Source organism: Eurytemora carolleeae, unplaced genomic scaffold (genome assembly GCF_000591075.1).
Source record: "Eurytemora carolleeae unplaced genomic scaffold, Eaff_2.0 scaffold523, whole genome shotgun sequence".
Classification (NCBI taxonomy): domain Eukaryota; kingdom Metazoa; phylum Arthropoda; class Copepoda; order Calanoida; family Temoridae; genus Eurytemora; species Eurytemora carolleeae.
The window spans coordinates 5,267-22,671 of record NW_019396427.1 but is presented as its reverse complement, the minus strand read 5'-3'; the positions used below and the strand labels follow the sequence as shown (position 1 = coordinate 22,671).

Sequence of the window (17,405 nt, the reverse complement as noted above, 5' to 3'; positions counted from 1 at the left end):
CAATACGTAACATATATGCCTTGTTTTATTATTTAGATATAAATATGTGCACGCTACTTCGACAATTTGGACAAATATAAAGAGCATGATGAAAATAAAATTACAGATTTTGCAAAAATTTCACTTTTCGTGAATTTAATTAAATTTGGACTTTGATTGGTAATTCTAAACTGTAAGATTAAATTTGAAAATTTAATTGGGTTTAGAAGCGTTCATACAAATATTTGGTTTTTATTTTAGTATTAGCATAAATCCAACATTTCTAGTATACAGAGATAATACTTTTCACTGCACATACATATATTTCAAACATTTTTTGCATTTCTTAAATACAGAAATCCGCAAAAAAAAGATTTCATGTGATTGATAAAAAGTAAATAAAATATTGTGTCTAGTTGTAAACTTGAGTATATAGTCATAATCTTACGTATATACATAATCTTACGTATATACATAATCTTACGTATATACATAATCTTACGTGTATACATAATCTTACGTATATAGTCATAATCTTACTAATATACATAATCTTACGTATATACATAATCTTACGTATATACATAATCTTACGTATATAGATAATCTTACGTATATACATAATCTTACGTATATACATAATCTTACGTATATACATAAATCTTACGTGCAATTCTCTTTAGTGGTCTGAGGCGAATATTCAGTTTCTTTATAAAATCAATATCTTTTAGTCTCTTCTAGTCTCGGTTTTTAAGGCCTTGTGCGACCATCTTCTATTTCAACTTTGTTTTGTGGCTCTATTTATGAGCATCTTCTCTTTGTACAATATATAACAGTAAAAAAAAAAGTTCGCGGATTTAATAATATTTTTTCGTGCATTTTTAAACAGACAGACAGCCAAGCAAAGAATAAATATAGATTAGATACTATAATATGGAAGTAAATATTTTGAGTCTGCCTGTATTAGGTATTGGATGAATTGTATTGGATAGAGCTAAATCCTTAGAATTAAAACCTCCTGTGAACAAAATCAATCATATTTACGCAACCAGAAAGAATTCTAAAATTATTTTTCGAAATTCCAACATTTTTAAATGAAAATTATGATTGTTCGTGAAAAAATATTTTTTTTGGCGAAAATTCCAATTTTTTGTTAAAAAAGTGTCTCCAGGTGTGTAGTCTATTAATATGGGAGGGGCTAAGCTGAAACACCACCAATACGATAAAAGCGGCAAGGTGTAACATTTCCTCTACACCCCTCCTATCCATTTCATGATCCCTCCCTCCCCTCCCTTTCTCTACGTCCTCCCTCTCCGATCTGAGGTAGAAGGTAGCTCCAGGTTTAGTATTGAATACTGAGAGTACGGATGAAACCTGTTACAAACATTATAAATCTTTAATTACAGAGGTAGGCGATGACGAATCTTTATTTAAGTTTTAATTGTTGACAAGTTTTTTCGAATTACAAGTTTACAAGTAATCAAAGAGAAGCAATTTTTAAAAGGACAGCTTCTCTTGACTTCTGTTTATGTGTATCCATGCTGTTAAACAGCTTGATATAAATCAAAATTTAAATCGAAAGCCGTCTTCATTATATTGATATAATTGCATACCATTGTAGAGAAATGAAGATTATAGATAGTTTTGCAAATAATGAAGAATATACGTGAACAATCTTCAAATAATATAAAGGAACTGAATTAACACTCATCACACCTTCTAGTTTTCTAATCCATATATATCCAAGGAACTAGATGCCTTTTATATTTTAAACTTTGAATTAGGTCAAACAGTCTAGGTTTAAAAAATGAAAGTTTGGATTCACCAGGTTGCAAACATATCCACCAGGTTGCAAACATATCCACCAGGTTGCAAACATATCCGAATTTTAAAATTAGAGTTTGTGGCAAGTGTTCTGTTCCTTATTATAAAATTATAAATATAAAATTTGCTCAAGTTTTCTAAACTGAACACTGGTAAATTACATTTACACGTTACTGCTACGACTTTGTGACCTCGTAGCTCCTCTAATTTGGATTTTTGCAAAGTATGAGAACACAGGTTTATCCGGGTCCACATTAGAAATTCAAAACATTTTTTTTCTTCTCGATATCTCTACATACAGTAAGTTAAGGAATGATTGAAAACATATCAGATTTCATTTATACGTGGAATTTATGTTAGTTTGACGTGCAGCCTAGTTTGATCTTTTAACTCTATTTTTCAAAAGAAAATACTTTGGGAAATATGTACTGTGCAATTTATAATTATAATACACGTTTGAAATTATTTTGCACAATCTTGTCTTTTATGTATGAAAATATGAATTGTACAATACTGCATTATCTACCAAAGAAATCACTCTTCACAAACACTGTAAAAATGCATTGAAATTTGTAAATCATGTACTACAGAATAAATCGTTAAGTACAATGATGCTTTATGTACCACGGAAGAAAAGTACTGTACAATACTTTATTCACGTACTATATATAAAAACATTGTGTAACAGATTAATTGTACTAAATCTTTCATTATGTATCACAGAAGACGTGCAAAATACAATAAACTGTGTAAATGCTACCCAGGCTGTTTGTAGTAGTTATTATTTCCCTGTTTATTGTAGTTATCATATCCCTGTTTATTGTAGTTATCATATCCCTGTTTATTGTAGGTAGTATATCCCTGTTTATTGTAGTTATTATATCTCTGTTTATTTTAGATTTTATATCCCTGTTTATTGTAGTTATTATTTCCCTGTTTATTGTAGTTATTATATCCCTGTTTATTGTAGATATTATATCCCTGTTTATTGTAGTTATTATATCTCTGTTTATTGTAGATAGTATATCCCTGTTTATTGTAGTTATTATTTCCCTGTTCATTGTAGATATTATATCCCTGTTTATTGTAGATATTATATCCCTGTTTATTGTAGTTATTATATCCCTGTTTATTGTAGTTATTATTTCCCTGTTTATTGTAGTATTATAATTTCCCTGTTTATTGTAGTTATTATATCCCTGTTTATTGTAGTTATTATATCCTTGTTTATTGTAGTTATTATTTCCCTGTTTATTGTAATTATTATTTCCCTGTTTATTGTAGTTATTATATCCCTGTTTATTGTAGATATTACATCCCTGTTTATTGTAGTTATTATTTCCCTGTTTAATGTAGATAATACATCCCTGTTTATTGTAGTTATTATATCCCTGTTTATTGCAGTTATTATAACCCTGTATTTTATTTGATGGTGAAGAGCCTCTAAGCTTGATATTGTATAGGTCCTGGTGCCTACAGCCATTGAATCTGTTTAACAAGGGAGGTCTACAGATATATACAGGGTGTCTCAGAATACATGATAAACAACTTAGCATTTATGATACAGTGTGTACTAAATATCATTTTAACACCCGAAATTCTTCAAATTATAGTTATGGTTAAAAAAACTTATCATTTCTGAGACACCATGTGTGTGCACTTCAGATTAAAGTTTAAATAGTTAAACCTTGTATAGTGTAGGACCAAGTAGGAACTGATCACTTCCTTGTATGAAGATTAGAGTAGAGTGAATCAGAGATAAATCGTTCAATTGAAATATTATCTTTCAACTAATCGATAAAAAGTATAATTCTTTATATCATTATGTTCAAATTGTCCACTGAGAATCTAAAACTGAAAAAATTGCAAAGTCCAAAATCGTGGACAGACATTGACGTACAAATAGTTTTTACTTAAACAGTCAAAACTTACCAAAAACCCTTGGGATTTATGAACTTTGCTGCTTTAAATCTTTTCTAGATGAAATTATTTCATTTAAAGGTTATGAAACTTTCCTGTTGCTGATGGTGGCATAAAAAATCCTTGATTTTTCTGTTATTATTTTAAAATACATTATTTTCTAACTAATTAAAGTTAATGAGATTAGAATTAGTTGGATTGTATGGAGGATTAAATATTTTGAATTTAATAATGAATAAATAAGTTGATGGTGCACTCGAAGAATGACTAGGAGATTATATTAGTGGGTAAATAAGCCTGGTTGGGAACTACGCGCGTGAGGATGGTTGAGCGGCGCGCAACGCGCACAGTTCCCTAGGATTTATCAGTTGCGGCAGCGCTACCACCGAGGTATGAACAGGGATACGCTCTTTTTTATTTAAAATTGCTTTCTAAATCTTTAGGGGGGGGGGTGATCAGATTTGAAATAAAAAATATCTTTAATTGAAAGAATTTTTTTAGTAATCGATTTTTTACAATTTCAGGATTGATTTGAATTGTGGTGAGTGGGCCTAGTATAATGGGTAGCTGAGGATTAAACCCCCCTGGACCCTTTGGTACAAAAGTGAACAAAGGACTTTTCTAAAATTCCACCAGCTGTCAGTGAAAAGGACTTGCGAGTCAGTTTTTACAAATGAGTGCAAAGTGCAGTGATGTATGGTGAAGAAAGTGAATAAGTGATCTTAATATTTTGAAACCACTCAGTTCAGAGTAAGGGCTGACAGTGTTTCAGTGACTTGATCGAGGTTTAGAAGTCAAGATTATGAGCTACATAAGGAAGGGTTTATCAATCAAATATCACAAAATTTTTTATCAAATCTTTAAATGAGGTTTTCTAAAAAAAACTCAAACCGTACTATATTTCAATTTTAATCCCATTCTATTTTAGAAAGTAAGAATTTGATACGATTGAAAAAAAATATAATTGAAAAAGACAAAGTTTTTTCCTGATTTCCCAAAGTTCAAATTACCTGACTTTTGATTTATTACACAGCGAAATTCTAATTTATGATTAATGAGGGAGGTGAGGAGGGATTTACAGGAACTGTAGGCATAATTTCGAGTTATGCATTTTAATAGTGTAATTTTTGGTGTTAGGTACTTTCCCAAAGGCATTTTCCCAAGGGCGACTTCCCAAGTTACATTTTCCCAAGTAGCAACTTCCCAAATGTGCAATTTCCTGAGCGGCAACTTCCCAAGTCTGTCCTAGCCGCAGTGCTCGGTCCCCATTGCAGCCTTTAACGGCGCCTAATGGGGCCTGTCCTACCCTAACTCTCGGGAAGTTGCCATTTGGGAAAAATCCTTTAGAAAAGTACCTAATATTTAATTTCTGATTCTGAACTGAACTAAATCTATGTTTAAAGTGAGGATGATATCGTTGTTTTTCTATGTTTAAATGTGTTGAAACCTGGCTATTAGCCTCCATTGTCTCTCATAGAAAAGCAACAATTAAAAAAAGAATCAAATTTCTGCTTGAGCAGACAAAGGTTTAAAGGGTACCGTTAGGATTCGAACATGTCACTCTATAAATGGAAGCACTTGAAATTACGTCTACAGTCCCTTTCAGGAGGAGGGGGGGGGGGTGACACCCTGACAGTGGGTCACTAACAAAGAAAATATTAAAATTTGTTCTTTGATCAAAAAGTTGAAATTCCATTTGTTCATTGTACTCTCAAGTTTGAACATTTCTTTGTCACATCCCAGTTCAATTATCCTCCTTGGCATTTCAATAATTTGTATGGAATTTTTCAATTTTGCGCGCTGGCTTTGTCAACAACGAGAAAGGTCTTTTTTTGTTCCTCATAACAAAGAAAAAGAATAGAATATATTAATTATCCTCTACTTTATTTATTGCTACTTATTGGTAAAATTCTCATTAACAAACAATTGCTGTCATATTAATCTTCACAGCCGGATTAAAAAATAAAGCAGTTGCACTGATACACAGACAGGATCTAAATTGCGTGCTTTGAACTTTTAAGATACATTAATGTCTTTTGATATTTTTACGATACCTTTCTATTTTTCATTAAAGTTACTTCATTTTTTTAAAACACTTAATGCAAATACTTCAATGAAATAAAGATAATTAAGAGGTTTATTCAGGGGGGGGCTCTGGGTGGTCAGCCCCCCCCCCTTTGGATAATTNCCCCGATAGAGAAACCCTTCGGGCCAAATTTCAGAATACGCCCCAGATAGATATGTTCAATTGTGGACACAAATTCTAATATTTATGCACTAATTCTTAAAGCTTTTTTCTACGTTGCGAACAGACTTGTCTAGGGAATTTTTACATCTTTATTTCCCATAATATGGTGTTTATGCAAATTTGGCGTGGTTGCCCGAAGCTACTAGCGCTGGGTCATGTTTATTATCTAAGATTAAAGATGTTGGAATGAAGGAGGGGATATTAAGATATATAATTGATGATCTGTTCCCTGTATAGACCAGTGAGGTTCCAGCCAACATGTCTCCAGGTTCTGTGCTCCAAGGCCTATATGGAGCAGGTTATCTGCGTCCTTCGAAAACACAGACATTATATCTCAGACGCAGTCTGTCTCCGAGTTCTCAGAAAACAGATCGGAGATTATTTCAGAGAATCTGTCGCTAAGGAACCATCACATAACAAATCAGTTCATAGTTATTTATATCTCACAAAATCTCAAATGTTAAAAATCTTGAAAATCTTGTAACAAGAAAAGTTTGGGGAAAAAAGTAATTAGATAGGGAAAGGATTTGCGAGGAAAGGGTAAATAATGAAAAGTAAAATAGAGAAAAGATGGATTAGGTAAGAAAGAATAAATAAGGAAAGGATGGGTAAAAAAGTATGGGGAAGGAAAGGATGGGTTGGAAAGGAAAGGCTAAGAAAATGATGATTAAGGAAATGATGATTAAGGAACTGATGATTAAGGAAATGATGATTAAGGAAAGAATGATTAAGGAAAGAATGGATAAGGAAAGAATGGATAAGGAAAGAATGATTAAGGAAAGAATGGATAAGGAAAGAATGGATAAGGAAAGAATGGATTGGAAAGGGATGGGTAAGGAAAGGATGGGTAAGGAAAGGATGGGTAAAGAATGAATGGATAAGGAAAGAATGGGTTGGAAAAGGATGGGTAAGGAGAGAATGGGTAAGTGAAGAATGGGTAAGGAAAGAATGGGTAAGGAAAGGAAGGGCAAGGAAAGGATGGGTAAGGAGAGAATGGGTAAGTGAAGAATGGGTAAGGAAAGAATGGATAAGGAAAGAATGGATAAGGAAATGATTGATAAGGAAAGAATGGATAAGGAAAGCATGAGTAAGAAATGGATTGGTAGGGAAAGTATGGATAGAGAAAAGATGATTAATGAAAGAATGGTTAAGGAAAGAATAGGTAAAGAGAGGATGGGTGAGGAAAGGATGAACAAGGAATGGATTGACAAGGAAAGGATTGACAAGGAAAGGATACATAAGGAAAGAATGGGTAAGGAAAGGATGAATAAAGAAAGGATGAGGAAGGAAAGAATGGGCAAAGAATGGACTGGTGAGGAAAGGATAAATATGAATATAAAGGATACGTCTTGTATCCTGTTGTCTAGGCCTAGAAATAGGATGGGTTGTATCATCTTTGAATATTAATGTCACTAAAACAAATTTAAAACGTTTTATGGGACAAGGATGTATGCAAGGTTAAGAAATGTTTTTTAGATAACAGGGTAGTCAGTTAACTTTGACTTTTTGCTAGTCACATGTTTTGTGGACAACATGTACTTAAAAGCTTGAATGTTTATGTGTTTGTGTAGAGTGTACGGGAGGAGCTGATTAGGTTCGGGAGTAGTTTAATCCAGAAGGAGAACTGGTCTGCCATCAGGGACTTCTTGGTTCCGGATCTTCTAGTTCCGTTCCTCTACGTGTTCTACAGTCCGGATATCCGGTATCTCGAGCTTCCTGTTCTAGTCAGATCCGTGGATAGAGTGACCGTGCTTGACCTCCTGAATAATGTTGGGACCCCGGGAGGTCATGACCTCGAGCAGATGAAGTTGAGGATGTTTGAGAGGTCGGATATTAGTGTAGAGGAAGGTTATCTTGTGAAGAGAGTTCTCAGAGGTTTCTTTAACGTCAGATCTCTTACACTATGGAAGGTAAGAATATAAATAGCTTTGCGAGTAAAAATATACTAGCTTTAGAACCCAGGGTACTCATAGTTACTCCCGCCGTTTACCCGCGCTTAGTCGTAAATTGCGGTTTTAGCTATTTTTCCCTTTAAAAGTGGATCCACACAAATTAGAATCTCAACTTAAATCTTGAAACGAAGCTAAGATTATTCCCATGGTTCTCCCGAGTTCCCCAATTAATATTTGAGACAAATTGGTCAAGAGGTTCCTGAGTTATGATGGGACATAAAAACAAATAAACAGAAATCAATACTTTATTTACACAGATATTGATAAAGAGACTGTAAGCGTAATTTCAAGTGACCATCAATACAAAGATGGCAATGCCCGATTTACAACGGTACCCTTAAATGCTTTGCTTGAATTAGATATTTATGTTTTCATTCGGGTCTGACTAACGCATTTCTTGCTTAAAAGAAGCAACGGATAGACTCTTAGAAATAAACACTTTTTGAATCAGAAAAATGGCGTTATCTTTTTCATTTTTTTAAGGGATACCGTTGCGTAAATCGGGCATTGTCGTCTTTGTATTGATGGTCACTTGAAATTACGCTTACAGTCTCTTTATCAATAGCTGTGTAAATAAAGTATTAATTTCTGTTTATTTGTTTTTATGTCCCATCATAACTCAGGAACCCCTTGACCAATTTGTCATCTTTTTATGGAAACTTGCAACTACGCTTAAAGTTCCTTTAAAGGGACTGTAAGCGTAGTTTCAAGTGATTATCCAATTGAAGAGTTGTATTACCAATTCATCTTAGTTTCAGAAACAAAGAGGAAATCTTCCTCTTTTCTTTGCTGAATTCTGTTATTTTCTTTCTTTATGTCTGCTGCATAAAGACGCAAATCTTTATATAAATTTGGCTTGTCTGTCTGTTTGTTTGTTTGTTTGTCTGTTTGTATCCCATAAACGTCAAAACGGCTGAACCGATCGGGCCCAAATTTTTTTGTGGGACATCACTGACCACAGGGAAGGTTTATGAATGATCAAAATTTCAAATATTTGTCTCCATCAAAATTCGATCTTCATTAAATTTTTGAAAATTTTGAAAATCCACGAAATTTTTTGTGAAAATCCGCGAATTATTTTTGTTTTGTTTTACGATGTACACAAAGAGAACATGTTCACAATTAATTTAGAAGATGGGCGCGAAGCGCCCTCTAAGGCTAGTAACTATTATAAAGAAACAAAAAATGGAAATTATTAATCTTTTAGATAGAAACTGTGTATAGTTTAAATTTCTGATCGAGTTTTAAAACTAAATTTCTTTTATTATCACGGTTTTAATCTTTCGATTGTTCTTAGGTGTAAACCTCTATTATAATTTGAATCTGAGTTGTTTACAACACATATATTTGATATCTTTACTTTTTAAAGTTGTTCGTGTATGCTACCGTAGTCAGCGTTTATATTAATAAAAGAAGACGACTTTTCTATTAAAGTTTGATTTCTAACCAGCTTTTTACAGATTACAAGTTTACAAGTAAACAAAGAGAAGTTGTTCATTAACAAGCTCTCTTTGTTTCTCTGTTTATGTGTACTCATGTTGTTTGAAAGCCTGGAGGAAATAAAAAAATTGAGACCAAAAGTCGTCTTAATCAAAAATCGTCTTAATCGTTTTAATCAACACGACGACGAAAGTAATGACTTAGCAGCCATGTAAATATTTCATTTACAAAATTCGAAAAACCAACAAGAAATATTGATGCAAACATGTTAAACGAATTGATTGGATGAAATTCAATCTTCTTATTCAAACAGAAATCAAATTGAGATTATTCATTCCAAAATGTTTATTGTCAAGGACAAGGTTCTAAAGATTCCCAAGCTTTTCAAGGACGGTTTTCAAATATTAAATTCTATACAAAATCAAATCAAAATAAAATATTGGTCGAATCTGAAGTGTGGAGTGAAGAGTGTAAAGAGTAGAGTGTAGTACAGAGTGTAGAGTGTAGAGTGTAGAGTGTAGATTGTAGAGTGTAGAGTGTAGAGTATAGAGTGTAGAGTGTAGAGTTGTAGAGTGTAGAGTGTAGAGTGTAGAGTGTAGAGTGTAGAGTGTAGAGTGTAGAGTATAGTGAAGAGTGTAGAGTGTAGAGTGTAGAGTGTAGAGTGTAGAGTGTAGAGTATAGAGTGTAGAGTGTAGAGTGTAGAGTGTAGAGTATAGAGTGTAGAGTGTAGAGTGTGTAAAGTAAATGCACACTGCACAATGTACACTGTACAGTGTAAAGTATAGATTGAACAGTTTATAATGTACAGTGTACAGTTTACAGAATAGAGTGCACTACTGCACAGTGTATAAAAATGTCTAAAATAACAGATTTCAAAGAAAAGAGTTTTTGAAACCCGTTATACATTATCTAAATACTCGGGACGAATTCCTCGTGAGTTTATCTCCAGGTCTAGCACGGAGTACGGAGTTTAAGGTTTGGGAATGATATCCAGGACCTCACTCACCTGGGGAGCTGGGTTGCATCAATGCGCTTTTTATTGAAACTGAATCCAATCAAAACAGTAGGGTTGGATCAAATCTGTAATTTGTTATGTTAGGGTTGTAGCGAATCCGTGTTATTTGTCTGGGTGGGTTTGAATCGAATTGATGATTCTGCTCTGATGAAACGCATCGAATCAATGTTAATTTTGATTCAATTAGTTTAAAAGATTATTCTGTCAAAAAACGAATTTCAAAGGTTAATGTTTCAATTTCCCGTATTTTGTTTCTTTTTCTTTTTTATTCATTTTATTCGTAAAACCTGCGGGTAATTCAACTTGACAATAGACGTTTCATGTCTGGAATATTTACTGATTTTATAGATTTCAACGAACACGAATTTAATAGTGCAGTTTACACAAACCCATTTTACTGATTAATTTGATTTTTTTTCAAGCTGCTCCTGATTAAAATTATTTGCTTTGTAACATTACAAAAATATACGTAGATTGATTAAAATGCCAAAACTCTAACTTTTTCATGTGTAGCATTCTATATTTTCTAAAAGATCAAAGAAAAGTTTTTCTTTGAAAATTGTGAGATTAGTTTGGTAGAATCGTGTATAATTGTTCTATTGGTTGAAAATATCGACTTCACGAACCTTGGTTTTTAAACTATTATGTACGGTGAGTATATTCTTAAACAGTTAGAACCAGATAACTGTGGAATAGGAAACGAAAGCAATACTTGGTGATGTACTTTTACATATAGTGATTTTCTACTTAAATCATTTATAAACTTAAATGAATCGCTTTAAAAAGTGAACAATTGCTGTGCTTAATTGGACTACTAAAAGTCGTACTCCCGTTCCGGAGTTATCTGGTGCTCACCGTTTATACACAACATCAAAATATTTGTTGGTTCCATTTAACGTCAAAAAAGGCTGAATCGATCAGACGGGCTCAATTTTTTTCAGAAAGGAAGGTTAAAGTTTATTGATGTTTGACTCTAGTTGTATAAATATAAGAAGAAAAAAAGCTTAAAAAGCAATGATTAAAAGTCAAACTAAATTAAATTGCATGGAAGATTGCAATCTTAAATGTTTTCAATCAGAACTCCTTTTATCAAAGAGCTTTCGAGACGAACAAAAATGTTTTTAATAAATTGTCTTTGCTTTCTCATACTTGTGCTTAAAATAAAAACTATAGAGGCTACAAGGTCACAAGGTTGGACCAGTAATGTTGTATATTACCTTATCCCTCTGTCTAGTTAAATATATATGAAGATATTTAAGTTTAAAGGACTGTCAGCATAATTTCAAGTGACCTTCCGAACAGATATGGCAATGCCCGATTTACAACGGTACCCTTAAAAACTATGTCTGATTAAGTATAAATTATATATCAATGTTTTTGTTTCATTAAATTGATTATTTTCATTTGCTGTTTCTCTACGAAAGTGAAAGTGAAAAGCAATGGAGAAATCATCAAACAAAAAACGCTTTTCGACCTTCGAGACAGAATAACAACGGTATCTTCCACATTTTTGATCAGATTAAGGTTTCAAAATTCAAATTGGGGATTGTCATTTTTGCATGGAGAGTCATTTGAAACTACGCTGACAGTCCCTTTGATAAACCTTCTTTCTTCTAATCCCTAGATATCAGCCTGTATAATCCTAATTGGTAAACCTCCCTCCAGCCTAATATTTATGTGTATAATCTTATTTACTTAATCCTCTCCAGGCCACAGTTCATCTTTATGCTGCTTTTTAGGTTGCCAGTACATTATATATTTTTACACTGTATGTATATCCGATCTCCGAACTCATTACCCCATGACCGATTTGTCTCAAACTTTTATACTGCGTAACCACGGGAATGTTCTTAGCTTTGTTTAAACCATTTGAGGCTGAGTGAGTTGACTTTTATTGAGAAAGTTTAGTTTTTAGTCAAAGCTGGGTTCCCAAGCTTGTAAGTAAGATACAGATATCGTTATTTTTCTAGCGAAATAGATGCATGGGGCATGGACACGCCATGTTATAAGTTAAGAAAAGTACGAATTTCGTTCTTATTTTATTTCCTTTTCTTGGTTGCAATAATCTTTCTCTTTTGAATTTGTATGCTCCATATCTTCTTGGCGGTATTTCCGAAAAATTAGATTAAAATAGAATGGTATATAAAATGTATTGTTATTAAAAAATTGACTCATAAAGAAGATAATAATTAAAGCAAGTAACTGAGTTAATTTTCAATTTTTATAACGAACTTTAAAATTTAAAAGAAATATTATATCAGTTTTAAAAGGGTCTAAAACGGGTTACATATCAATTACGATTATTTGCATTTTGATCTTAGAGATAAATCAACATTTGACTTTATTCTGATATCATCCGATAAATCTATATTCAAGACACTCTATGCTTGTATTAATGCTAAACCTTGAATCATATCTACTCATCAAAGCCAATCAACGTTCAAATGCTGAATACTAGTTCAGATAATAATAAATAAAAAGATTCTCGCAATCTGCTGAATGAAAGATAATTGCATAATTTGAAGTTTATTTGAATAAAAAAGTCCGTGCGGCATTTTGCAGAAATTGTAGCTCAAACTCTTCAGAAGTCCTGGAATTCACATGCAATTAAATCTAGAGTTTGCAAAAAGATTAAATTTCTGATAATTTGTCTAATCCGGAGAGGACCACTTAAAACTCATATCATTTAGCATGAAATGTAAAAAGGGAATGTCTGATTTACATGTGCACCCTTAATCCCCTTTTCTAAGCATCAATATGGAAGATACATTCTTTTTTTCTAGACTTAACAGTGTGTTTACTTTTGACACCTTCCTTCGTTGTTTCTATTGCAAGGGTCATTGAATATTACATCCTAAGCCCCTTCATCAAAATCGAATATGAAATGTTAATGTAGAAAGTTGTATTCTTCCTGTGTTAAATGTTATTGACAGAATTTCTGAGATATAAAGGCATTTTATCAATCTTTGTTATTTTCTTTATCATGATTTTTAATTCAATGCTTGTGATTTAAATTTAATTTTCATTTTATTTTTGTGTGTTAAAAACGTGCAATTTTGATTTCTACGAACTTTGAAAAATTTATATTTTTATATATTTTCAGGTTTGTGATAACGCGATGCTTCAGATTATCGGTGTCACCTGTAGACAGCTCGAGCTACTGGATATTTGGAAATCAATAGCTGTTACAGATTCAGGGATACATAACAAACATTAAACAATTATTATTTATTCATCATAATTATTCGTATTTTAAAAACCAAGATTAATTTGTTTGGAATCTGATATTTTAATCCCCCTGGTTTAGAATCTGATATTTTGATCTCCTTGGTTTAGAATCTGATATTTTAATTCCCTGGTTTAGAATCTGGGATTTTATCACCCTTGTTTACAATCTGATATTTCAATCCCCCCTGGTTTAGAATCTGATATTTTAATGACCTTTGTTTAGAACTCGATATTTTAATCCCCCTCTGGTTTTAAATCCGAGGAGATTGTAATCTGAGATTTAATCCCTCTAGTTTAGCATCTGAGATTTTATTCCCATGGTTTAGCATCTGAGATTTTATTCCCTTGGTTTAGCATCTGAGATTTTATTCCCCTGGTTTAGCATCTGAGATATTATTCCCCTGGTTTAGCATCTGAGATGTAATCCCCGTGGTTTAGCATCTGAGATTGTAATCCCCGTGGTTTAGAATCTGAGATTTTATTCCCTCTAGTTTAGATCTGATATTTTAATTCCCTGGTTTAGAATCTGGGATTTTAATCACCCTTGTTTACAATCTGATATTTCAATCCCCCCTGGTTTAGAATCTGATATTTTAATGACCTTTGTTTAGAACTCGATATTTTAATCCCCCTCTGGTTTTAAATCCGAGGAGATTGTAATCTGAGATTTAATCCCTCTAGTTTAGCATCTGAGATTTTATTCCCATGGTTTAGCATCTGAGATTTTATTCCCTTGGTTTAGCATCTGAGATTTTATTCCCCTGGTTTAGCATCTGAGATGTAATCCCCGTGGTTTAGCATCTGAGATTGTAATCCCCGTGGTTTAGAATCTGAGATTTTATTCCCTCTAGTTTAGTATCTGAGATTTTAATCCCTCTAGTTTAGCATTTGAGATTTTAATCCCTCTAGTTTAGAATCTGAGATTTTAATCCCTCTAGTTTAGCATCTGAGATGTAATCCCCGTGGTTTAGAATCTGAGATTTTATTCCCCTGGTTTAGCATCTGAGATGTAATCCCCGTGGTTTAGCATCTGAGATTTTATTCCCCTGGTTTAGCATCTGAGATTTTATTCCCCTGGTTTAGCATCTCAGATTTTATTCCCCTGGTATAGCATCTAAGATTGTAATCCCCGTGGTTTATAATCTGATATTTTAATTCCCTGGTTTAGAATCTGGAATTTTAATCCCCCTTGTTTACAATCTGATATTTCAATTCCCCCTGGTTTAGCATCTAAGATTTTTTTAATTCCCCTGGTTTAGAATCTGATATTTTTAATCCCGCTGGATTAGAATCTGAGATTTAATCCTCCTGGTTTAGAATGTATCTATTTGCAGGGGTATCTATGTTCCTGGGTCTAGAAGCGGAAAAACCTTTCAGGGTTTGCTCTACTCTCAAGAAAATTCTTATCAAGGAAAACAAAACTTTATCAAATTTAAACTAAACAATAATAAATAGAAAATTAAAATCAAATTTTAAATTTAAATATTGTTAAAAAGATTTCTAAAGGATTTTTTAATTCTGATTTTTTAATCCCTATATGTTTGCAACCCCATATCGTAGATTTTAGACATTTCAAATCAAGATCAAGTAATCAAAGTTTGAAATATCAAATATTTACACAATTATGTTGCCAAGCGAAAGGGTCTAGAAAATTTTAGTGTGTAGCAAAGACTTAATTCCTTTGGCAAAGGTATTTTTCTTGTTAGTATAATATCTTTAAAATAAAATAGTTGTTCTAAAAAAATCTAGTTTGGGAACCCAGCTAGCGCTGCCCAGGTTTCTCATAGTTTTTCCCGCTGTTTACCCGAACTTGAACGATTTTACCGGGAAACTAAATTTTTGCTATTAAAGTCAACCAATTCAACTTAGAATCTCAAAACCAAGCCAAGAACATTTTCTTGGGTCTCCCGAGTTCCCCAATTAAACTAGTTGAGGCAAATCGGTCCTGGGGTTCCCGAGTTATGATCAGACAAACAAACAAACAAACAGACAGAGATTATAACTTTATATGTATAGATACAGGGTTATCCACAAAAGATGAGACAATGCACTTTAATATAAAGTAAAATACACGTTAGTACAGTGGGAATCAGAAAGACCCGCAATTTCCAAAATGTGGTCTGCCTTTTTTGAGCTTTTAAAATTGTCAGAGATTTTATACTTAAAATCAAAACTAGAGAAGCTACGCGGTCAGAAAGTCGCAACAGTAATCTATATAATAAAACAAGACATTCGTATATATATTGGTTGTCTATAGCCGGCCAAACGGCTGGACAAATTGGGCTGAAATTTTTCGTGGACACTCATGGGTGGCCGAGGGGTGTTATTTTCAATTTTTGTTATCCACGGGCAACGCCGAGCACTACAGCTTGTGTCTCATAATTTTTACTTTCTCTGTAGTCTATAGTTCAGTGAAAACCACATTTATTTAATTTTATCGATCTGCTGGTTTAACATTGTTTTCTGTCTTGGTCTTACTAATTTAACAAAGGAAAAAAAACTATTTAAAGCAGAAAGGAACCAAGAATGTAATCCAAATCTCCGTACAGTCTTATCCCTTAGTAATTGTGGGTAACCCTGTATAGTCAAAAATAGTATGTAGGCTTTAAGGTTCTACTTACACTACTCAAAAATCTGAGCTTAATTCTACGTTGGTCTGAACTATTTGATCAGACTAAAGCTTTAACAAAAACGTGTAAATCCTGTATTTTGTTGTCATTTTGAAAAAATCTAAAGATTAAAACTACAATTAATGGTTTACAGTCATGCTTAATAAAGCCCTAGTAATGCGAATCGCAATTTATAAAGTAAATGCGGAATTCTGACAATGGAGATCCTCAGAATTTTTAAACCCTGCTTAGCAGTGATTTTTATTTTTCCAACCTTTGAGCATATTGAGGAAATTGTGTGTTGAAGCTAACCTTCAACAGTTGTTTGTCAGATATTCTGAAAACTGCAAATACATCTGATATCTTCTCATAAACAGTAACGTTCTATTATAATTAATTTGATATATCTGGCGTCAAGATATCAAATTAAAGAATAGTATGAATCAGAAATATGTGTCAAAATGCATTTTTCCCTTGTCTACAAGAGACTAGAATGCTTAGATCTAAAAGAGAAGAACAGAAAACAAATTTGTGATCAGATAAAAAGAATATACAATGGTCGGAGAAAAAGAAATTCACTGCTCTTTTTAAATTTTGTTTAAAAAGAAAATGAAATTAAAAATAAATTAATAAAAAATAGGTATAAATGATGAACAACAACCAATTCAAAAATAGAAATAATTTGTTGTCAAAAATTTTAGAAAATTGACAAGTTATTTAAAAACATCCTTACCAGATTTTCTATTTATTTACTTTTCAAAAACTTAAAAAGTTTTGTTGTTTCTAGGATACATCAATAACAGACAGAGGAGCTTTCCAATTTCTTTTCTGGTGTCTGAAACTTGAAGTATTAGGTAATATATTCTTTTCTGGTGTCTTAAACTTGAAGTATTAGGTAATATATTCTTTTCTGGAATCTTAAACTTGCAGTATTAGGTAATATATTCTTTTCTGGTTTCTTAAACTTGAAGTATTAGGTAATATCTTCTTTTCTGGTTTCTTAAACTTGCAGTATTAGGTAATATATTCTTTTCTGGTGTCTTAAAATTGATATATCAGGTAGTATATTCTTTTCTGGTGTTTAAAGCTTTAGGTATTAGGTAATATCTTCTTTTCTGGTGTCTTAACTTAAAGTATTAGGTAATATATTTTTTTCTGGTGTCTTAAACTTGAAGTATTAGGTAATATCT

General features: G+C 32.6%; 1 protein-coding gene across 1 annotated transcript; it reads left to right on the top strand.

Annotated features, from left to right (window-relative positions):
* Nucleotides 1–4,028: 4,028 nt before the first annotated feature.
* Nucleotides 4,029–17,069, top strand: LOC111703102 (uncharacterized; the record flags this gene model as incomplete). Its single annotated transcript, XM_023474963.1, has 7 exons — nucleotides 4,029–4,113; nucleotides 4,248–4,539; nucleotides 6,209–6,374; nucleotides 7,543–7,881; nucleotides 13,482–13,575; nucleotides 14,941–15,017; nucleotides 17,003–17,069. Coding segments are annotated over exons 2-7 (757 nt in total), but the record flags the coding sequence as incomplete, so codon positions are not given.
* Nucleotides 17,070–17,405: the final 336 nt, after the last annotated feature.